Source organism: Amaranthus tricolor, chromosome 14, assembly GCF_026212465.1.
Source record: "Amaranthus tricolor cultivar Red isolate AtriRed21 chromosome 14, ASM2621246v1, whole genome shotgun sequence".
Taxonomy (NCBI): Eukaryota; Viridiplantae; Streptophyta; class Magnoliopsida; order Caryophyllales; family Amaranthaceae; genus Amaranthus; species Amaranthus tricolor.
The window spans coordinates 2,855,874-2,880,115 of record NC_080060.1 but is presented as its reverse complement, the minus strand read 5'-3'; the positions used below and the strand labels follow the sequence as shown (position 1 = coordinate 2,880,115).

The 24,242-nt window shown below is 35.7% G+C and overlaps 2 protein-coding genes across 4 annotated transcripts; one reads left to right on the top strand and one right to left on the bottom strand.

Moving 5' to 3' along the window:
* Positions 1 to 1,502: 1,502 nt before the first annotated feature.
* LOC130800318 (cytochrome c1-2, heme protein, mitochondrial-like) lies at positions 1,503 to 8,288 on the bottom strand. 3 transcript variants are annotated; one of them, XM_057663784.1, is made up of 8 exons: positions 8,135 to 8,288; positions 7,889 to 7,964; positions 4,970 to 5,178; positions 4,601 to 4,880; positions 4,429 to 4,500; positions 2,323 to 2,439; positions 2,144 to 2,209; positions 1,503 to 2,066 (listed from the first exon to the last, which is right to left on the bottom strand). In XM_057663784.1, the coding sequence occupies exons 2-8, from the start codon at positions 7,946 to 7,948 to the stop codon at positions 1,950 to 1,952; spliced, it is 921 nt and encodes a 306-aa protein (XP_057519767.1). In that variant the 5' UTR covers positions 7,949 to 7,964; positions 8,135 to 8,288; the 3' UTR covers positions 1,503 to 1,949. The 3 variants fall into 3 exon arrangements, with proteins under 3 accessions (XP_057519767.1, XP_057519768.1, XP_057519769.1); XM_057663785.1 differs by having other exon boundaries at positions 7,889 to 7,960; positions 8,135 to 8,287; XM_057663786.1 differs by lacking the exon at positions 8,135 to 8,288 and adding an exon at positions 8,062 to 8,085.
* A 5,661-nt stretch (positions 8,289 to 13,949) lies between these two features.
* LOC130800317 (uncharacterized) lies at positions 13,950 to 24,242 on the top strand. Its single transcript, XM_057663783.1, has 4 exons — positions 13,950 to 14,581; positions 16,258 to 16,629; positions 16,722 to 20,974; positions 22,654 to 24,242. The coding sequence occupies exons 1-3, from the start codon at positions 14,495 to 14,497 to the stop codon at positions 20,916 to 20,918; spliced, it is 4,656 nt and encodes a 1,551-aa protein (XP_057519766.1). The 5' UTR covers positions 13,950 to 14,494; the 3' UTR covers positions 20,919 to 20,974; positions 22,654 to 24,242.

Genomic DNA, 24,242 nt, shown 5'->3' with positions numbered 1-24,242 from the left:
TCGACATTGTCGAAGTACATCTACCAGTGCGCGTACTGCGCCAATATGGGTTGGTACAGGGCATTCTACCGCCTTGCGACACTGAACCCGAGATGGACCTGATTTCACGCAAGAATCAGTGTACAGCGAACTGGATGGAGATCAACTGGCGCCACATCGCTTGTTGGGATCGTAGACTTGAGCTGTTGGCCCACGGTGCGCCAATCGATGTTCACGGCGCACCTACTACACCAAACTACATGTCGTGGTTCCTCTCCATGACTCGCCGATGGATGATACCACGTGGCATCATCGCAGCATCACATTATGCACCTGTTGCGCCTACGATGACCCAATTTGTAAGTCTTCATTTAAATTTAAATGATGAAGTTGCCGATTACATAATATGATATTACATTAACTAAGTATTAATTGCAGCCTTGCAGGCACAAGGTGCGGCAGCAGTGATGCGGTATAGCCGGTGAGGGAGATTGCGCAAGGCATGCTCTTCGGCACGCAATTCCAGCACTTCATACCGAAAGTCGCTGCGGAGGCCTCCCCGACTACCGCCGATACGCACGTCTCATCTCCTGCTTATGACTATCATTTGGAGGAGATGAACCTTTCATACCTCATTGACGTTGTGGGGACCTGCAGGCTGGGCCATCGCAGCCATCACAGTACCAATCTCCTCCTTTGCCAGAGCGACACCTGAACGCGTCTTACTATCGTAGCAAGCGTAGGAGACCAACTCAGTTGGATAGGGTAGATGAGGGTCCTAAGCATTAACGTTTCGTTTTTGTATATTTAGATTGACTATATATATATATATATATATATATATATATATATATATATAGATATATATATATATATATATATATATATATATATATATATATATATATATATAGATATATATATATATATATATATATATATATATATATATATATATATATATATATGTTTATTTAGTTATATATTCAAACATTTGTATATATTTATAGTGGTATATATATGTTTATTTACTTTATCATAACCTCCAAGCTTTGACTTACTAATGTTCGGAGTTTTGGCGATAAATCATCCCGCCTGAAACATACATTGACTTGTAATTACTTATTCTAATGTCTTTAATGCAAATACAATAAATAACAACTCAATAATTAAGAAAAAAAATTACGTAAAGTAGCTATTCGCAGTTACTAACTGCGAACAGCCCCAAACCACAGGTTTGAAATTTTCACGCTTACTTTTAGAATTAAGTTAAAAGTTATAGAATTAAGTTAAAAGTTATACTATTCGGTTCATTTTGTTCATAAATTCTCTTTATCCTTTTCAAATTTTCTTCAGATGACTTGTCAACTATTCACTAGATGTACCAAACAGTTATTCATTGTTAGATCAACCAAGAAGCAAAAGCCAGCCAAAAGGTATTTGACAAACATACCCCAACATTTTTGTCGGGTCAAGCTCAAAAACATCTACGATATCATTTTAATACGACATTGCAGGTGATAGGCTGTACAAGTTTTTTCTTATTGCAAATTCCGATCGTCACAAGGATAACACCCCATCCAACACACCAAGATGAGCAAATGAACCCAATATATTCATGATACTTCAATCTTATTCTTCTAGTTTTAAACACAAAAGTACAGAACCAAAATTGGCGCACCAAAAGTTGAAGCATATTCAGACATGCAGTAATAGGTAGCCGAATATATAACACATGGCCATTCTGAAAATGCAGGTATGATCAAAATCGTCTACGAGTAGAAAAGAGAAAAAAGAATAATCTACTATGTTGGAAGCTTATTTTCTTCCATGGCAATCAAAATATAACTTGCCCGAGCCATTTGATTGAAACAATCAACCATGGCAGTCAAAATGACATTCGAGGAAAAATTATTTCTCCACTGGAAACGACCCACAATCAATACAATATGAAAAAAAAGCCTCGATCTCTAGTTGATAACATCAAGGACCAACTTGCGGGACTTCATAACAGACCACTTCAAGCGCCTGTAATATGCTGCTTGAAGTAAAGCCAGAGATAGTACAAAAATCCACTTAAATCCCATCTGCAAATAGAACTTCAAGATTAGAAAGATAGCTCAAGGAACAACCAACTAAAAAAGTGAGTTAGAATACAGCATACCAGTTTTCTTTCTTCCATCTCCGGCTCCGCTGCCCATGCCAAAAATGTTACCACATCCTTGCCCATCTGCATCAATAGCAAAGGTTTAAGAGTGTGCACTTCATGCAAAAAACGGTTGAATATACAGCAATTTAATATATTTGCTTGAAAAAAAAAAAACTTTATGGGAGAAAACCCACCTGAGCTTCTGTCGCTGGAGTACCATCTTCATACTCAACAGCACCATCGTTGAGCATCTTAGGCATAGCAATGGCTCCACCAGGAAAGTATGGATTGTAGTGCAACCCTTCTCGGATCTACAACAATCATGAACAAGGTTTAATAAAAATAATGATGACAGTACTAAAAACAGTAGAGAAAAGAGTGGCCATAAGAACACATAAGCTGCCTGACCAGAGGTGACAGCCTCATGAGACACTGGGTGTGCAACACTTAGATATGAACATAGTTCACGGTAAAATATTATGCACCATTCCATTTGAAGAGTAGAATCAATATTCAAGTGAAATAGTAGAAAATGAGGAAATATTAAGATTGATGGTGCACACTATTTTAGTGTGGACTAAATCATACAAGACTTACTACATGGTCATAGCATCATAACAGAAGTACAGAAGTACAAAAGCACTAAGGTTTAATCATAGGAAAAATAGAATATTCACATCTCTACAGAATGGACAAAGATCAAAAATCACTCGTACAATACCACAGAATTTTCGACTGACACTTTCAAGTGTACTTAAAACATAAACTAAAACATTGCACTCCAAAAATAAGAGCATCTCTTTAGAAAATGCTAAGTCTTTTGGAAACGAATTCTACTGTATTCCCACTGTGGGACAACCACTGTTCTTCAATAATATTCCTGCTACATATTGTCGTAGATGTGAAGGCAAAAGAGCTGAAAAGAACCTCGAACTTTCGTCCCATGCAACAACCTTGAGGAAAAAATGAGGGGACTAAAAGCCTATTTTCTCTGTTCCGTTGAACTTGCCACATTTCATTTGCCCGTGTGAGAGCTTTTCGGGAGAATTGTGGCTAACTTAATGGGATTGAGGGAGTATAAATTTCGGTAAGTTTACAGGTTCAGAAATAATGCGCCAGATGGTAAAATAACAACTCTCCAGCATTCCAAGATACATCAACAACCAAATTTATTGAATACCTCCAAAGACCAACAACCCTTCACTAATAATGCATTTCAGTTCTTAATACTCATCGAAGAAAAGATATAGATTTAAATTTTGTAAAAATTGTACATATTTGGTGTTTTCATCCTCGTCTCTTATTTTGGCCTATTATGCTTGTAATCCAATAATTCACTCATCTCCTTTCCAACTATCTAGAACCTACAACTTAACTATCTAAATCATCTTACCTTCCACACAGGTAACAGCTCAAATGCAAAACCCTGAATGAGAACAAGGGTTAAGATCAACCCATGAAACTACTTTACCCATCCACTTCGCACTTATTTCCTATAAAAGTCAGAAAGATTTACCACAAACCCATAAATCTACAAAAAAAAAATCACCAGATCAATCAAGAAGGGTTTAGTAACCAATCACAGAGGACAAGTATGATACCGCTAAAAGTACAGGACAAGGCTGCTAGCATATGGGAAAAACTAGAAGCTTTTGGTGCTACCATGACCAAGATCAACCCAACATGATATATGACCTTGTATGAATGTCAAGTTTCAAGGGAAGTCAAGTGTCGTCAGACATCTTCCTTGCCCACGAAAAGATAGTATCACTCAAGGAGACATCATTAAGAATTCAGATCAAGAAGTGAATCGGGAAACCCCAATATGGATCAAACAATTACCAAGGGAACGCTAAGACATAACGGAAATTTAGTTGACAAAAAAAACAGTCAGAATGACACGGGTGGTGGCTGAAGAAGTTTTTTTATGCTCTATCACTACCAAGACAGAATTCACCCATCATACCTTCTAGCTTCATCCGATATCCAACACTATCATAATCCTCTCCTTAGGGCATAGCCTGTGCAATCTCAACATTACAAAGCATGTCGCGAAAGGTTCAGACATAATAACTATGAAGATACTAAGCTAAAAAGAATTGCTAACGGGCACAAGCTTCAACTCCATGTCTCAACTGTCTGCAGGTAAGGAACAAAGAAATTTTCCTCTTTATTTTTGTTAGGCTATAATGTGTTATTCCTGATATAACAAGAAGAGACTGTAGCAATTGATCAACTAATTTCCACAGTCATTGCAAAATAATTCACCAGACAAAAAAGAATTGAAAGATATGACACACCGAAACACCAGCAGGTGGATCACGATAACCTGTAAGAAGAGCAAACACATAGTTCTGACCATTGTGTCGAGCCTGCAAGAAAAATAAAAGATACTCTTAAGCTAAGTGCATCCCACTAGTCAAATTCTTCATATGGTCAAACGTCAAAGGAGATGTGATTTGAGTAAAATACCTTCGTTATAAGACTTAGATCTGGAGGATAGGCCCCGCCGTTTGCAAACCTAGCAGCCGCTTCATTAGAATATGGCTGAGGAAATCTGTCACTGAGTTTACCAGGACGAGTAAACAATTCACCTTCATCATTAGGTCCATCAACCACCTCGATCTCAGCAGCCATAGCTTTAGTCTCTTCCTCGGTGTATGCTACACCCACGAGATCACGGTATGAAATCAGAGACATTGAGTGGCATGAGGCACAGACCTGTGTGTAAACCTGGTGCCCACGACGAATCCTATATAAGGACAAATTTATTTTTAGTCCATCACTATGAAAAAATATAAAATCCATAACAAGCATTCTGCAAAAGTGATATGAACTTACGAGGCATGGTCATAGGAACTGAGGATGCCACTGTGAGGCCAAGGATAGTTGGGGCTTTCTAGGCCATGTTCAGCCTCATCTGCAGATGCGACTGTGGCAAAACTCAAAAGACCTGTAGCACCTGCTCCAAGAACAGCAAATGCTCTCAGGACTTTTTCACTAGAACTGCCTTGATCTTTTGTTGCTACAGATGATAAAGCTGGTATTGCCTGCACAATAAAAATAGAACATATTCATCATCTAGTCAGATGAAACAATAACCCAATAACAAACAAACCATAAGAGTAATAAGACACTAAGCATCATTTAACTAACCAAGTACAATAGAGAAAGAAGCACATCTGCTAAAGGTTCACTGCAATGAATTGATCATAAGCCTCCATCCCCCCCCTTCCACACAAACACAGGGAGAGATGCATAAGGAAATTTTATACACGCTATATGGCTATATCATGATAATTTCCTATACATCCATTACCCTGATGTTGTTTAGTGGCTCCCACCTAAGTAGGATTTGAGTATCAGATGTACACATTTTTAGCTTTGTTAAAGATACCAAAGAGATTGTTTATGAATAACCATTGGTAGCAAAATATGGGAAAACTGATTATAAAACTCCCAACTTTTAGGTGCACCAATTACATAAAACTTCAACTTTGCGTTTTTATCTAAAAAAACCCAACTTTAAGGGAATCTTATTTTAAAAACAGCTAACCAATTGATGATAGCTATGATAAGAGGTAAAAACGCATACGTGAAAGAATTTATTGGCCCATGTATATTTTTCTTTTAAATCTCTTAAAAAGTCAAGAGTTTTAAATCATATTCTGAAATTGAGATTTATACTATAAGTTGCCTTCAAAAGTTAAAAATTTTTACATAATATCCCAAAAGTTGAGATTTTTAGAATAACAACACCCAAAGTTGGTTGGAAGATTTAAAATCAATTTTCCCAAAATAAGGGGTGCAAATTATTTAACGAACCATTTTAATATAGTGCATTATAATTTGAAATCTAATGACTAATTCTTTTGCCCCATCAAAATATAGAACTATAAATCATGAAAATTTTATATGATGGACCAAAACCTTCAAACCTCTGAAATTTATTCAAAATGCCTCCAATTAAAATTCCACTAGCTAATTTTATAACAAAGAGCTTGAGTGACAGGGTGAATAGGTTTTTCGAAAAAAACCCCTCTCCAATACATTAATACTCATCAACTCGCGTCCCACATTCTTAGATAAACCCCAACTGCTTCCCCTAAAACCTCAGTCCATTCACAGTGCTACTGCAAGTTCTAGTCTATTATCATTTTGCCCACTTTTCTTGACTTCAGATCCTCTATCTATCATAACTCATATAAGCACCAGTAAATGCCCAGCTTCCATTGGTCATTGTTGCCATCAATTTCACATCTATCGCAAACCGTTCTCTTGAAGCCAGAAACCCATTCATTCTGATGGTTAAAGGTGGAGCAAGGATTCTACAGTAAATGATTGCCATGAACTGATGGTAAAGCCATTCCATAACGATAATTAAGAGGGGGCCACATCAGCACTTAAGAAAAGGGGGTTAAATCACATCATGAAAAAAGAGCCCACCTAGTTATGAATATTCTAACGGTGAGAGACCAACAACCAACATGTGCTGCTAGTATGAAGCGAAGATCATATACATTATACATTACACTTTTTATAAAAAGTAACCATTACTCCATGAGCTTGAATAAAAAAATTCCATATCCATGACAGTAATTGACATAATGAAAGTTAGACACATCAGCGCTGAAACCATCAACATACTAGAAAATGACAATTCATAATACAAAGATATACTACAAAAATCAATTTATTTGCAATTAGCTAGATATTGATAGTCAAAAATTTAGAGTGAAAATGCAGTTTGTCTTGTCATCATTTACAAATTAATACCATTTATCAACCCTAACTTCATCACGCCATATTCTGTTGTGTTCATCATCCATTATAAGGGTGCTTGATATGACAGAAAGCTTCAATGCTAGGTTGGGAGTGTAAACTTGGAAGTGTAAATTGAAAGGAAAAGTAGTAGGGAAAATAATCTCCCCCCCACCCCAACCTTTTTTCCACTCAAAATGGAAGAAGACCCATTCTTCTCCTCCTAAATTGTTCTCCATCAATTCAAAGTACCAAACAAAAAAAGTAAATTACAATTGTGTTTTCCACCAGAAAATGACACCCCCTCTACAATCGATGGAAGATGCCCAAAAAATAACAAACCTAACTCTTATTGCTTGAACTAAAAATGATATTCTGATATATCACACATAATATAAGAGATGCTGGTAAATGAAAGATGGTATTAAATGCATAAAAAAAAAGACACCCCTATGATCAATAGAAAAAGCAATTTGAGGATTAATGAACACAATGTTCATGTTCAAAGTCATATACTCAGATAAAAGTCGATGTTTAGACATCAATGGATTCACAAAATAACACTCTAGTACAACAAAAACAACAATAATGCCAATATATGAGTATGGAAGAAGAAATTTATAGAAAATTATTTTTTCCCCATTTTTCATTGTTTGATTTAATAGGGGAATTACGCTAGAAAACTTGACTCAAAAATGGGTTTTCCATGACTTTGCAAACAATTCCTTCCAAAATTGAAATGAAACCTATTTTCCCTCACACTTCCATCCCCGGCACCTTTATCTCTTCTTACAAACTGAACAAAAATATGTTTAATTAGTATTTGCAACGGAAAACTTGTTTCCAAGAAATCAACAAGAGTAATTGGCAAAATGACCAACAAGAGTAAACCTAAACACGAATCCAAACCAATTAACAACAACATAAAAAACGCTCCCTCATACGTATAATTGGCATAATGACCAAAACAAAAAAACAATCAAATGATAAGATGATTACAGTGGAATGAGACTGGAATTTCCTCTTTAAAATCTGCTGAAGTAATCTACCGCCAGCCATTTTGCCGCTAACCTTTCTGCAATCAAAACCAATACAACAAAAAAAAAATAAATCAAATTTTCAAACCAAATCTATAATTGGTGAAATTTCATCATCTATTTCGATTCGGAAACCTAGATCGTGGAAAACCCCAATATTCCAGATCGCAAATTGAAAAGGAACATGAAAGAAGAGAGAGAAATTTACTTGCCGGAAAAGAGGAAAAGTCTTCAGAGGAAGAGAGGGTGGAGCCCACGGCGGTGAAAGAGAGAAGAGGTGTGAGGAAGAAGTTTGCAAAAATGGAAATGGTTTCGGATTTTTGATTATTTTAGGGTTCGATGTAAATAATAAGAAATGCAAGTAGCTTGAAATTTAGTGGAGTAATTGATATGATGTAGGATTCGAACTCGGGTCAGAGTAAAAGTAAGGAAATAATTTTCACAAATTCTTAAATTAGGCGGGTTTTAATTATTTATATTGGACTGAAATATTTATTGTAATTAGTTAGAAAAATGGTCTAATTATATGGGCTCGTTTAATCATTAATGATGAAATAGTCTTATACGAGACCAGGTGAATAATTTTAAGAAAAATATCTCGTTTCTTTGGATTAATTTTAAGAAAAGTAAATGGATCACATTGAAGTAGTAAGTCGGAGGAAAAAGATCTCATGAGGCATAAGTAAGGAAACAAATTAGAAAATGAGACATTTGATGTAAATGGGTTTGATTAAAATTTTTCAAAGAAGACATTTGATAAGAATAGAAAAAATTATATTTTCTTTGGTTTCCGGCTAAAGATATCTTTACGATCAAGAATTGAGAAACTCTTCTCGTAATAATGTGGGTGAGAGAAAATTTTCAATCACTAGTTCAACTCATAATACTTAAATGGGTTGAAACTTATTTTAGTCTCTCGAACTATAATTTTGCTATATTAAGACAACATTATTTTTATTAATTTGTGATGTAAAAAAAAATTAAAAAATAAATGCAAGCAATGTATGAATTTTTAAAGAGAAGGAATGGGTTTTTGGATTAAATTGAGATGAATGTAAGTTATGTATATGGCGCTTAAAACATATTTATATCATTACTCATTAGTGTTGTTGGTGCAAGGGTCAAACCATTATTGTGTGAAGGTGATGGCTCAATGACTCAAGTGAAGGCGCGTTTTGATATGAGCAATGATGGAAGTGCAAGAGGATTTAATGCATCAAAGTGGGGGCTCCAAGGAAGCAATGAAGGAGAAACTTCGATGTGCCGTGGTGATGGAGCATTGAAGAGAGTAAAAAGGTTTGGAGTGTTATATAGTATTCTTTGAACAAGTCGAGAGCTATTGAAGAGGTGCCTTGAACGAGACAAGTGTGCACAGCAGGCAAAGAATGCCCCGAAGAAGTTGCTCGTTCGAGCAATATAAAGCAGGGGTATATTGGAGTTTTCTGATTCATTGATCTATTTTTGGTGGTCATGCATAACCTTTGGGCTAGGGTTTAATCCATCGTTTGATAAGCTATAAAAGGGCTCCAAATCAGTTTCGAATGAAGAAAGAAGCTTAATACATGAGAGGTTGATGTATTTTTTCATTGTTAGATAACATGAAATCTTAAAAAAAACAATATTTTAACACACTACTTAAAAAGAATTTACAACAATTTAACTTGACTTTTAAATGTTTATAAAACCAACAAACACAATAAAAAATTATAATTTCCTAACAATAGATAAATAATGTCCAACAAAAGTGATGAAAAGAATTTCCCAATACAACCAAAATGTCTCCAAATATTGATTAAAGCAAATTTCCATTATTGTCAAGAAATACCTTTCGTCATTCAATCAAAAATGAAGACAATAGACAATGAAAGATGGATGTGTACGTAAACCCAAGCTTCCTCTAGAAAGGGACCAATGTATTATTTGTCCTTAAATGGGCAACCTATATATTGAGTATTGTCAAATGCTAATAGTTAGGTAGTGGGACAATGAAATACCCTTTGCATAAAATCACTCTTCTCATTGAATAAGACATATATATGATTCCTATGAAGAAATGTTCCTGTATTTACTTCAGTATCTAATTGAATTCGATTTGATCCGACTTAAAAATAAATTTACAATTATATAATTCTAATATGGACACAAGATCCAATTTTAAACCGATCAAAAACACTTAACCTAAAATCAACTCAATAACCTGAATTTTCACCTCTTCACATATCACATGTAATTCATACTCACCTGCGAATTTTCAAATAATTTTTATGACGTGACCAATTCAATAAAAAATCTAATAATTTTATAAATTATGGAGTATCGATTCAAATTTTAAAATAATTTAAAATGCCTTAGCCTCAACCGGCCGTAAAGAAGTATTTTTTTTGGTTATTTAAATAAGTTTACTACTTTTATATACTTTTTGATTTACTATTTTTATCCTTTTGTTCTCAAACTTAATCTATCAATTCATTTTCCACTAACTAAGAATTTAAATATTAAAAACACTAAATCCATATAGTATGAAAATCAATTGATGGATGAGTATTTCATTCTTCTCAGTGATTTTGCTTCACTATTAATCAGAATCACTCCTATTAGAAAATATTTAGCAAAATTAGCAGAATGAAATATCTAATATAAATTATATTCTCCTTTATGTTAAAATTCTCATATACTCTAATTTGTCTGATTTGTCTCTTTTTTCTCTATCTTTTTAAAATTATTTATTCTAATGGTCTGAAAAAGACTCATTAAAATTAATACTAAAATTAGTTAATAGTAAGAAAGAACAATTACTTGTTACGAATGCATGGCATGATTAAAATCATAATTTTAATAGGTATCTCTTTATTATATTTGAACAATAGTGTTTGATCTATCATTATTTTCTATAGCTCATTGATTAATACTCATTAAAAAAATAATAAGTGAAAAAGTGTATGAAGATGGTGAATTAGTCGACGAAACTAAGGGGTGTTTGGTACAGAGAGTAGAAATGAAATGGAAAGGCAACCTTTTAAGAAGGGTAAGGATAAGGATAAGGATAATGGTTGTTGTTATTTGTTGTTTGGTATGCTAATGGAAAGAGAAACACCTATTGATATTGCATTATCCCTCCATAATTAGTATAACTGAAATATAATCTACCTTCATAGAAATGATGACAAAAGAAAAAAAATACTATGAAACTATAACTTTTTTATATATATAAATCCCAGCAAATTAACCATAATTGAAGAATTTGGGATTGAAGGAGTAAGAAAAGCAAATTGAAAATTTTCAGATCTTTACCCATAATTTTATTCCTGTTGCATTCAAAAAAGAGAAATTAAAAAAAAATTAAAAAAAGTGGGAGAGAGGAAGATGATATACTTTGTTAGTTAGGAGCACTTGAAGAAGAAAATATGATAGAAGAGAATCTAGATTGAAGGTTTGAGTTTGAGAATGAAAGAAAGAAAATGTAACATTATTTGTTTTCACTAGTATTTACGAGGAAACAAATGAGTGGTAATGGTTTCCGCTAGGCAACGGTAATGGATATCTAAAAACCATACCAAATACTTTCAAACGGTAACGAATAGTTAAATCCGTTTCCAATCTTAAAAAATTTGATACCAAACAACCCCTAAAATGATACAACAAAAAATAATAGTAAAATAAATAAGATGTAAAATAAAATTAGTGAAAGTTGTTTGAGAAATATATGACTACTTTAAAAGGGCAAAATACTGAATTTAAGTTCAAGTGTGTTGGAGGAGTTGAAGACAACCATAACTCTCTCTCACATGTGAAAAAAGAAAAAGCAAAAACAAAACCCATATCATACGGGAGCATTTAAAGAAAAAACAACACAATTGAGGAATTGAGGGGTTTTATATACTTGCCAAATGGGCCCATATTCATGAGATGACAATTCTATCTAAATTCCCCTAAAATTTTCATACCGATCACTACCCGTCATTCTGATGCAGAAAAATTTTATATCAACGTCTATCCCTTGGAATCTTGGATATACATTCAAGCTCGTCCTTGCCTACTATAGTCAGTTGTATATTTATACTTGCCCTCAATCCGTCTTACATTCACTCAATGTCCGCATATTTGCCCTGCATTCAATCATAACTTCTTATAAATCTAATTGTATATCTAAATTTATTTAAACCTTGCAATATAATAAGATAAATTAATATTCATAAAATCATAACTCCTTAATTTTTGTAATATATATGTACGGGCAAGTCGAGCGGGTGGATATGATCATATGAAGCGAGTGAGCTTTCATTCCAACCACCTACCAACTTTCCATAACAGATGATAATTTTTATACTTATATCTAACCTCTATCGACCAAATTTATACCTAAAATAAAATGCAAAATCTATATAATTTTTAGCTTGTCTTGTATGAGAATGTCTCATAATAAAACAGTAGTGTCCCTAACTATAATGGGCCCATTTCCACTAATGCAAAAAGACCTACAGTTAGAGTTTGGGTGATGCAACACCCATTAACCCCACTTCCCATATTTGTACACCTGCAGTATCGAACAAATTTCATTTCCCTTCACTGACCCCAATTTTCAGCATCTCTCTTTTGCCCTTTCCAATTTATATATTCTAATTCTAATCTTATTTATTTTTATTTTTATCATCAATTGTAGTATTATTTTTTTGGTTTGGATTATTTTTAAAGCTTATTATATATTTACTTTGGACAATGAATTTATATTTTCTCCTATGTTGTTATCAAAAAGGAGTATTAAAATTTTTTATTAATTTTAATTATAAACTCATTATTTTTTCTCTTAAAGATTATTTGGTTGTAAGTTAATTTTGTTGGAATTTTTAATTTCTAGGCTTTGCTTTTTTTGAGTAGTTGTTCAAATTCCTACAAGTATATAATCTAATACCAATGTGGAAAGTCGACAAATATATATTTTTATGATAATTGTAATTTTTTATGTTAAACCAAATAAAAAGTTAATTTTTAGGAATTTGATCAAGAAATTAACTTCCAAGGAAATACAAATTTCTATTTGAATTTAACTTTTATGTCTACCAATGAAGTTCTAAAAATGCCTTTAAAATTCACTTATCTTTTATGTTATTCTTTTGCAAATATATAACAATAAAAAATTTTAAAACCAAATTATTGCAAAATAGAATGATAACACATAATACTTCTATAGAGCAAAAAAGTTAGAATTGAGTGGATTGATGAATACTCTTTCAGTAGTACTGATTACGTATATTTTCTTTTGTAGAATTAGTTTTTATTAATTATTTTTATTTTTTATCCACATAATTTTTCTCAATTTTAATTTATTATGAATTCAATTATCTTCTTATTCTCGCATAAAATTAAACTATAGCGAAAAATCTCATAGCAGGGTAATTTCTAATGAAACGAACTAATAAAAGATTTGATGTTGAACTATTCTTTATTTTTTAATACTCTATATGTTTTCAAAAGTTTTTCTCATTTACTTTTTTCGCAGATTCCAATGCAAATGTTAAAATCAAATAATTTTAAATATGACTTTTAAAAAATTCTAAAAAGTTAGATATGTAGAAAGTATATATTGAGAGGATCTTATAAGATTTCACATGAATATGTTTTTTCTTATAGATCGGATGAAAAATTGTAGTCAAAGTTTAACACTGAAATTCGTAAATTTTATTTGAAAAAAACATATGAAAACTGAGGGAGAACTATATATTGCTTTCGTTCCATTATAATATGTCACAATCGAATGCGAGTATTTGTCTCAATTCGAATTTAAATTAAAATTTTCGTGAGAAAATAATGGAAAAAAAGGTAAGACGTGAGAATGTCTCTGTCAACTGCCCACGTGGCAATTCCTTCTTTTCTTTCATAAAAAAAACAAGTAGAAGTCACATTTTGCATTGTCTGTGAGGAGAAATTGCGTACACACATCGGTGACTTTATCACTGACCGTATGAACTGCCCGATCTACCCAACACAATCTGCCCGGCTTTACGCTTAACCCAGTTACACCTTTCCTTTTGCCGCCTAGCGGGTCCTCTTTTCACGACTCCAGTTTTTTCTTCTCCATTTACTTTTCTTCTTCATTTTAGATCGTCGATTTTCTCAAATTTCGTCATTTTTCATCTTCAAATTTCATCTACTTTTCACTAGATCTGATGTTCTTTGCTTTTTCTGCGACTAATTTAAGCTTATCAATCCCTAATTTTGTTGTTTAAAGCTGATAACCCTAGATTTTGTAAAAAGTTAGGGTTTTTGGGATTTGAGATTGATTTGGGGGATTTGATGCAGTGAAGGAAGGGAAGGGATTAAGGTTGAAGTTGTAGGTTTATGCGAAGTTAATATCGAGTTATAGGGTTTAGTTGGAGAAATTAAAGTTGGAATTGACGGGGATTTGAGATTGATTTGGGGGATTTCATGTGGTAAAGGAAGGGAAGGGATTGAAGCTATAGGTTTTTTGTAAAGGGAATTAGTGTCTTGTGAGTTTTAGGGTTTAATTGGAGAAATCAGGGTTGGAATTGATGGTGGCTGTCGAAGAAGGAGAAAATGCAAGGGTATTATTATGCATGGGCGGGAAGACATGTGTTCAGTCTCCTCGGCTACTACTGTAGTTTGTGTTATTGATTCTTCAACTTCTCTTATCTATAAGGTATTATTGAAGGCGATTCAGTTTGGTTTTTGTTATAGCTTGTATAAATGATTATTAAAGAACAGTTTTTGTTTGTGAATTTGTTCTAATTCAACTTTTGTTTGTTCTATTCGAAAATCTATGTTGTAGCTTATTAAAATGATTCTTGTTTTGTTTTGTATCCGAAGAACTATTATGATTAGTGATAAATGATTTCTGTATACATGTTACATATAATTTTCCTTTTTATGGTTTGGTTGTGCGCCTTCTGAGCAAATTAGGGATAACGGGATAAGCTACTGATTAGTGATGAATGATGTCATTGATTTTAGGGGTTTTACTTTTGATTTCAGGAGGGTTTATTTAAGGAAGAAATATTGAAATTTAAATTCAGTTTGGTGTTCAATAAATTTATTCGATGAATTCAGTTCAACTGTTTAAAAAATGAGGCTTTTGAATATGAGATATATGGGACTTTGGGCTCCAAAGTATGATCATAGGATGTCTCGAGCTTCCTAAATTCTCTTTAAAGAAGTTTTTGTTGGATAGATGAATGAGCTAGTGGTTCAGTTTATTTTTTATAAACATATCATGTCATGTTACTGTCCATTCATTTGATATTTACTATAATTATGTGTATATCAGCGGTTGTAGGGATCCTATTGCTTCAGAGCATATTATGATAGGTATAATCCTTATGTCCTTATACATATAAAATATCGTAAAGTACTATCACAAGTGAAGTGTGCTTTGAGTCCTTTTGACTAAAGTGTGCATTAAACTTGTCTTGAAGTCGCAAGTTTCCACCGACAATGTATTGCTGATTAGGAAGTCAAAATCACCGTATATCCTTATAGAATTTCAAAGCCTTGATACCTCTCATTTATTTCTTGTGTTATAGTATCTGGCAACTCAAATTTGTTCTCAGGCAATCCTCACATTTTCTGCACCAAAAATCAGTGTCTTATAGTTTAATCCTTATGCTCATCTTTAGCGGTTTTCACGCTTGAAATAGATGTTACGTGCTAGGTGTTTCTTGGCTTGCCTTAAAGGGCTCTGTTTGTAAAGAAGTTTTTATTTATGGTACATCCTACCATTGTTTTGAATACTAGAGTCTCAGTGGGAGTATTTAACTATAAGATGCAAAGACATAGCTATGAGTGTCCAAGCTAAAACAGTTTTTTAGTAGTAGCAAAGATGCATTCCTACATTCCTTACTTATTTTTAGCTTCTTGTACAAGCCATGGTGAACTTGCTGTAGCTGTATTTACCCAAGAATGTATAGTTGACGAAATTCACATTGATTACGTTTTGGATTTGTTGTTTGCGCTGCACTGTTGTTATTCACGTGGGCAATGGATTTGGCGTTTTGGAAATTTCTGATATGTAAATTTTATTTTATCTCCTTTCTATGTTTTTTTGATCTTCATCATTAGGCTAGTTGGCTTAATTCTTAAAATCTTACCATCTGCAGAATGACTGCCATCTTTTCTTTTTTGTCCTCCAAGTGGTCTTTCTTAATTGTGATATTATTTGATTTTCATGTTGAATTCTGTGTAATCTATTCCAATTGTTTTTTCTTCATTACTCTTGCTTCTCTGATTCTTTCTTAACTTAAGTGGAGTTTCCTTTTGATGATTAATTTACATGAAAGTTCTTAATGGTTTTATTTTCATACATTTTTCTTGTTTTTGTAGGATGGTCGCAAGATTAGTGTTGGAGACTGTGCTCTTTTCAAGCCTGCCGAAGACTCTCCACCTTTTGTAGGTATTATTCGTTGTTGGACATTTGAAAAAGAAAGTAATTTAAAGCTCCGTGTGAATTGGCTTTATCGTCCCGCTGAAGTTAAACTTTTAAAAGGCGCTGCACCTGAAGCCGCGCCGAACGAAGTTTTTTACTCTTTCCACAGTGATGAGATTCCTGCTGCATCTTTACTTCACCCGTGTAAAGTTGCATTTTTGCCTAAAGGCGTTGAACTTCCACCAGGGATTTGTTCATTTGTGTGTCGGCGAGTTTATGACATTACAAACAAGTGTTTGTGGTGGCTGACAGATCAAAATTATATTGATGTAAGTTTTTTGGTTGTGCTCTGAGAAAATTGTTTTAACTCTGCTGCTTTTTTATGTGGTTGGAATATAACTTGTTTGGATGGATTCTCCAGGATCGGCAGGAAGAAGTAGATAAACTATTGCATAAAACTCGTATAGAAATGCATGCTTCAACAGAACAACATCAAGGTCCCCGTTCACCAAAACCAGCGAATGGCTCAGCCGCAACATCCCCATTGAAACATAGTCCAGATAGTGTGCAGAATAGTAGTTCTAACTTCTCTTCTCATAAAAAGGGCAAGAAAAGGGAACGCAGTGATCATTCTTTTGATGCTGTTAAACGAGAACGGTCTTCTAGACCTGATGATGGTGACTCTGCTATGTTGAGATCAGAAAACTCATTGAACTTCGAAATTGCTAAATTTACCGAGAAAGGCGGACTTATGGATTCTGAAGCCGTAATGAGGTTGGTGCGACTCATGCAGCCTGAAAAATCTGAGAAAAAGATTGACTTGGCGGGAAGGTCCATGCTTGCTGGTATTATAGCTGCTACAGATAAGCTTGATTGCCTTAATCAGTTTGTCCAGCTTAGAGGTTTACTTGTATTAAATGAATGGCTCCAGGAAGTTCACAAGGGTAAAATTGGCGATTTAGGAAACCTAAAAAACGGAGATAAATGTGTGGATGATTTTCTCTTGGTTTTGCTTCGTGCACTGGATAAACTTCCTGTGAATCTTAATGCGTTACAGATGTGTAACATAGGCAAATCTGTCAATCATTTGCGCTCTCATAAAAACGCTGAAATTCAGAAGAAAGCAAGGAGCTTGGTTGACACATGGAAGAAACGTGTTGAGGCTGAAATGAATATCCATGATGGAAAATCTGGTTCAAGCCAAAGTGTTCATTGGCAAGGCAGATCACAACAAGACAGTCCTCATGGTGGACATCGACACCCTAGTGGTCCCGAAGCAGCTGTTAGGAGTTCCATCACACATCACTCTTCCTTGAAAACGGCTTCAGTGAAAGCTGTTCCTGTGGAATCTAATTCCAAAGCTGCATTAACGCATCCATGTGGTGTAAAGTCAGCATTGTCAACTATGTCAAATGCAGAAAGCTATAAGGATGGGCAACCCAAAATAGCTGCTAGTGGTGGAAGCTCTGATCCGCAGACTGTAGCAAGGGAGGAAAAAAGTAGTAGTTCCAGTCAGTCCCACACAAACAGTCAGTGCTCTAGTGACCAGGCTAAAAATATGGTTTCGTGTGGAAAGGAGGATACTAGGAGGTCGACTGCGGGGTCCAGGGGTTTAAATAAAACTGTAGTCAGTAGTTCCAAGCATCGAAAATCAGCTAATGGCCCTTCATCTGGTGTCAGAGAAAACGCATCAACTCGAAGCTCATCAATGGGCAGAAATTCCGATTCAGAAAAAGTATCAAATAATGCTGTTGATGCGGCTGTTCAGGAAAGTAACAATCATAAGCTCATTGTCAAGATTCCTAATCGTGGACGGGGTCCTGTACAAAGCCTTACTGGAGGCTCTTTGGAGGATTCATCCTGCAGAAACAGTGGAGCATCTTCTCCTGCTCTTTTGGAGAAGCAAGATCACTTGGAGGGCTCGTGGAAGGGAAATAAACTTGACTCTCATGAGGTTGATGGATCTTCAACTTCTGTCCAAAGATCTGGTGAAACACGGAGATTACCTAATGTTTCGAAGATGGCTGAGTCCTCTCCATCCAGAAATGAGATCAAGTCTAGAAAAGCACACGATTCTTCTTTCAGCTCCATGAATGCTTTAATCGAGAGCTGTGCTAAGTTCTCAGAAGTGAATGTGCCTATATCTGCTGGGGATGATGTTGGAATGAATTTGCTTGCCAGTGTAGCTGCTAGAGAAATTTCAAAGTCCTGTATTACTTCACCTGCTGTCTCTCCTAACAGAAACTCTAAAATTGTTGAAAGTTCTGGTACCGACCTCATTCAACAAGTTCAGTCCGCTAATATTGCTGAGGCTGAAAATCATACAAATATTACAGGCGTTTCAACTGTTGATGGGGAAATCGGCAAGCTGTGTAATGTTAAAGTTGGGAATTCACGTGAAACTGTGGAAGGCTGCACGAAGAACGATGATACAATGGACGAAACTACTTCTTCAACTGTATCTGTTGGTTGCACTTCAGGAAAGAGTGGAGGTGATCTTGCTGCTGAAACTATGAATGGAAAAGTCAAAGCTGCGAAAGAAGAGTCTCAGAGTGACGTTCCAATTGAAAGCCATGTAGTTGGTGGTTCCTTGGAAGCAGAAGATAAAGTTAAAGTTGCCTCTTTGAATGCCGAGTTTGAGGAAAAAGCTCACAGGGATACTGCACTAGGCCCTCCTAGTCGTGATGGTGAAAAAAGTAGTATGCATGGCCTTCAAAGCACTGCTGTAGCATTAAAATCCGAGCCTTTGGATAAAAATGAGAGATTGATGATAGTCTCTAATGTTGAAAATCAGCATTTGACTGCAGTAACTTCAAATGAAGTCAAATCTGAAAACTCTGATGGTTTAACTCCAGCTGACCTTAGAAGTCAGACGGGTAATACTCTATTAGTCAAAGAGAGCAAGCCTTCCGTTCCTGAGAGAGTAGGTGAATCTGTAGGGTGTAGTGCTGACATGAATCAAGAAAAAAGCTTCAAGGATAAAAATAATGAAAACAAAGAGTCCCCGGTGCAGCAGTCTGGTAATTTAGCGACTCAAGCTAGTTCAGGAGCTGCTTTGCCGGTTACAGAATTACCTTTTGCTGTAAAAGGAACCGAATTGACTGCTGTAAAAGAGGAGAATAAAGAGAATGGTGTGTCTGCTACTGAAAATGATACTCTGCCACCTGCTTTAGGAGGTCCAGATGTGGATTCAAAGCTTGGTTTTGACTTGAATGAAGGCTTTGATGTGGATGAGGGGAAGAACGGTGAGGCAACTAGTTTGTCTGCTGGTCCATGCCCTGATAATATTTTGGCAGGAAGCTCCTTGCAAATCCCTGGTTTTTCTGCATCATTTGGCCTTCCAGCATCAGTCACTGTTGCTGCTGCTGCTAAGGGACCCTTTGTACCACCTGATGATTTGATGCGGAATAAGCAGGAACTGAAATGGAAAGGATCAGCTGCCACAAGTGCATTTCGTCCAGCTGAGCCAAGAAAAGTTGTGGAAATGTCTCTGGGTCCCAACAGAACTCCTGTACTTGATGATAGTTGCAGACCAGCTCGCTTTCCTTTGGATATTGACCTCAATGTGGCAGATGAAAGTTTTGGTCAGGAGTTGTGTGTGAGAAATAATCCTGTATCTGAGCTTATGAATACATCATCATTGCGTAGCTCTGGAGGACTTGACCTTGATCTGAATAAAGTGGATGAAGCTCCAGAAATGTCTCATGTGGGACGACATTTGACCGGAAACATTCAGAGAGTTGAAAGCTTTGGTCAGCATGGTAAACCATCAACATCTAATGTTTTTGGCAATGGTGAAGCTAGTAGTAAGAGAGATTTTGATTTGAATGATGGGCCTGCAATTGAGGAGCCTGTTGAACAAATCCCATCTAGTCTGCATAACCGTAGCAGTATTCTTCTCCAACCTCCTTTGGGGCCTAGAATTAATAGCTCTGATACGGGGAATTGCATTTCTTGGTATCCCCCAGTTACCAGCTATTCAGTGAGTGTGACACCATCTGCTTTACCTGATAGAGATGCTTTTTCCATTGTTGGGATGGGTGGTGGTCCGCAGCGTGTTATGAGCGGTCCAACCTCAGCTTTGTCGTTTAATCCTGATGCCTACAGGGGATCAGTACTATCATCCTCTCCTGCTTTGCCATTCCATCCAGGCCCTTTCCAATATCCAGTCTTGCCATTCGGGACTAGTTTTCCTCTGCCTACATCTGCCTTGGCTAGTGGGTCATCTGGTTACATGGACCCATCTGCTGGTGGGCGGATTGCTGCCATTCCTTCTCAGTTGGTCGGAAACGCAGGAGCAGTTTCATTCCAGTATCCACATACATATGTTGTTTCTCGCTCTATTCCAGATATTGGAAATAATGCTGTAATTGAAAACAATCATAAATGGGGAAAGCAAGGTCTAGATCTCAATTCTGGTCCTGGAGTGTTGGATGTGGAAGGCAGAGATGAGTCACTGGCAATTGGATCCCGGCAGATTCCCAGCATCAGTTCACAGTCCCTTGCTGAGGAGCAAGCAAGAATGTATAGCATGGGTGGTGGTCATCTAAGAAGGAAGGACCCAGAGGGAGGATGGAATATAGATAAGCTCAACTTCAAGCAATCTTCGTGGCGATAGAATCACATGATGATACCATATAGTGCCCCTTGAAAATTGGAAGTTGGTTTAGCTATGTAAGTCTCACTTTGTATATTCTTTTCAGTGTTTGTGTTGGGTTATCATCTGACTGATGTTCTTTTTTCCTTTCCCCCTCTTTTTCTACTCTTTTATTTCAGTGTTCCTGTGATTTGCCCTGTTATTCCCATTTCGTGATCTCTGGTTACTACTTGTCAAAGAAGTATTTTTTTTAGTAAACCGATAGTAATGCATAAAACATATTAATATATTTTGTTAAGAGATCCTCTGTAATCTGTCATTTGAGCGACACTTGATGAAGTAGGTAGTATGTAGTGGTTGAGCTTTGCTTGTATCCCAGCAACGCCATAGCCTTAACCCCTAAAGATTGGGGTTGGCTACATGAACTAATGTATCTTTCCTATGGTCGTCAATGTGGATTCTTCTCCATTCATTTCGATTTTTTAGCATTAACTCATTCATATCCTTTTCTACTCTTGTCCTCCCAGTCATTTTCGATCATCCTCGTCCTCTTTTTAAGTCTCTTGAGCTCCAGCTTTTGATCATCCTTACCGGTTCGTTAATTATCCCATCTTTGCACATGCCTAAATCATCTTAAATGATTCTCTTTCACCATTTTCTCAATATTTGCAACTCCAAAATCCTTTCTTATATCTTCATTTAAATTTTGTCCCTCAAGGTATGCCCATTCATCACTGAAGCATTTGCATTCCCGCTACTTTCATCTTTCTCCTATGATTTTTTATAAAAGCCCAACATCTTGACCCATATTTTAGCACTGGTCTAAACCGTTCGATAAAACTTACTCTTTTAACTTTATAGGCAAAACCTCGATCACATAAATATTCCATTAGCCACTCTCCATTTTTGCCATCCACACTTGATTCTATGGGTCACATTTTGTTGGATGCTAGCAATACTCTGAAATATGGACCCAAGCTATTTGAAGCATCCATTTGATGCAACTTAATTCTCTTCTAGCTTTATAGTGCCTCTTGTTATTTCGTTTGTGCTAAATTTACACTCGATGTACTCTATCTTGCTCCGACTTAATTTGAAGCCTCGTGGCTCCAACTCTTGTCTCCATCGTACTAACTTGACATTTACCTCCTCACTGGACTCATCTGTCATTGCCCAACACGCCACAAATATCCATTACGATGCTCTGTGTTGTTTTTCTTGTGGAGTTGCAAGTCTCCACGATACTATACCATGAAGACATGTGTTCCTTACGGCCAGCCTTGAAATTTGTTTCTTTACACCTCTGACTGTTAAAACATTTTAACTACACTTTACTAGTTGTAAAGAAATAAAGTGCTGGATAATGCCCTCTGCTATACATAAAGCCAATATATGGTTTTCTGCTGGTTACCTTTAACAGACGTTTGCTTTAAGGATCTTAATCTTTACTGTATATCTGCTTGTTGCTCAAGTTCTCAACCTTGTTGTGTGATGGCTGCTAATCCGTCCTTAACACATACTTGTGACAAATAAAAAAAAATCAGTCCTGTTTTTTGTTTTGATAGCCGCTAAGGTTACATAATGTCAACACGTTCCATGAATTAATTTGTGGAAAAATTATCATAGTTACTTGATTTACTGGTTTTCTTACGCAATACTATTACACGATTCCATTTTCAACAATTATTGCATTTGTAACTTTTACTGGAACTTGCATCATCTGATTTTCGTCTCTGCAATTTTATTTGTGTTCTAGTTTGTAGAAGATGGAGCCAGGCTAACTACCAAGAAGTCATCATCTAACTCTCGTCATAAATGGATGGTGGTAAGTGAGTAAACGGACGTGTTCATAAGTCTCCGACCCCCATCTCCTGCTGTACAATTCAATTTACATGAAAAAGAAAAATTTTGTGCTGGGGGTTCTGCTCTGCTATTCATGCTGCGATCAATCCTTGGGTGGCTACTGGTCAGTTTTCCTTCTGTAGATAGTTGAAACTATTGAAAAAAGGGCTGTTATCCAAAAGCCTAAATAGCTATGATACCATTTGTTCCCTTTTCAACTTCCCGGCAATGGATGTTGAATTTGTTTACTGCTCTTAGCAGAAATGTTTGTATGCACATTTTTCTTAATTTATCTATTCTTTTCTTGGTATCTCTCATTTTGACTATATATAATGTCTTTGTGCTCCAACAATAGTCATTAGCATTTCTCCTGTTTCACAGGTATTTTAGGTTACGCTCTTCGTTTGTATGCATTTAAAAGTGAAATGATTGATCATAATTCCCAATTCACATCAACGCTGGCTATTTTATGGTCAATTTAACTTCACGCCCTGAGCATTGGTTTGGTTTGATCATCTTTTTCTCTTTATTGTATTCAATTATTAGCGCTTTCGTTCTGTTGAGCAATAATGATGAGATGCAGAAGCCTTGGTAATCGTAGAGAATGCATTTTGTACAATGCTGCTGGTTTATTATGCGCTCACTTCCTTCTTACTATCGGGAGTAAAGAGGGATGCACAGAGTTGAAAGTGGCTCTTTGTGTGGGTAAGTAAGCGTTCATGCAGTTCAGTTCGATGCTTCATCCAAACATATCCCCTGTCTATGCCCCCCCCCCCCCCAAACCCATCTTTGGTGCTGTTTGTTAAGTGTAGCTTTTAAGCTTATTTGTGATGGTAATTGGTAACCAGTGGCTGGTGAGTGTTTGCTAAGTAAATGGTTCGTTTGAAAATCATATGTTTTTATGTGAAGTTGATGATGTTTGCTATTGAAAGGTCAATCGGCATCAATTTTCTTCATTTATAAGTTGAAGTTTGAGCTTTGCTGAAAGCTATGTATAGGGTTTGTTTGGTATAGGAGAAAATGTTGTTTTGGAAGTTGGAACAGTGAACATTTTCACTGTTTTCACTTTTGGTGGGGTACCATTATTGATGAGTCTAGAATGAGTAACCAATGCCAAATGTGTACGGCCGGCTAGATACATAGATTTATAGGAAACTATTGTCTAAAGTGCAAGTGTGTGGCTACTTTGGGTAGTACTGAACACGTGAAAAAAGAAAGTGGTAAAGGCTGTAACCACATTTTATGTACTCCATTAGAAAAAGACAAGTGGGGAGTTGAGGGTTCCTAACTTTAGAAATAAGTTTGGTTGCTACTTGATAGTATAGCTAGGTGTATCATCATTGTGTTGCCCATTGTCACGTTCAAGATTTGTCTATAAAGATGGAGTTATGACCAACAACTGTACTAGTTTGGAATAAGATTCCACTTCTATTACATCCTTACTTTTTGGTTTTTGTATGTTTTATTTGAGCTTATACAAAGAGAAATTGAGTATGATTCGAC

Excerpts from the sequence above, each read along its gene's own strand:
- LOC130800318 (XM_057663784.1), bottom strand. The coding sequence starts at position 7,948 with ATGGCTGGCGGTAGATTACTTCAGCAGATTTTAAAGAGGAAATTCCAG. Across the intron at positions 4,881-4,969 it reads AGTTCCTATGACCATGCCTC|GATTCGTCGTGGGCACCAGG; the intron begins GTAAGTTCATAT and ends GTCCTTATATAG. Across the intron at positions 4,501-4,600 it reads ATCTAAGTCTTATAACGAAG|GCTCGACACAATGGTCAGAA; the intron begins GTATTTTACTCA and ends TTTTTCTTGCAG.
- LOC130800317 (XM_057663783.1), top strand. The coding sequence starts at position 14,495 with ATGCATGGGCGGGAAGACATGTGTTCAGTCTCCTCGGCTACTACTGTA. Across the intron at positions 14,582-16,257 it reads CAACTTCTCTTATCTATAAG|GATGGTCGCAAGATTAGTGT; the intron begins GTATTATTGAAG and ends TTGTTTTTGTAG. Across the intron at positions 16,630-16,721 it reads CAGATCAAAATTATATTGAT|GATCGGCAGGAAGAAGTAGA; the intron begins GTAAGTTTTTTG and ends TGGATTCTCCAG.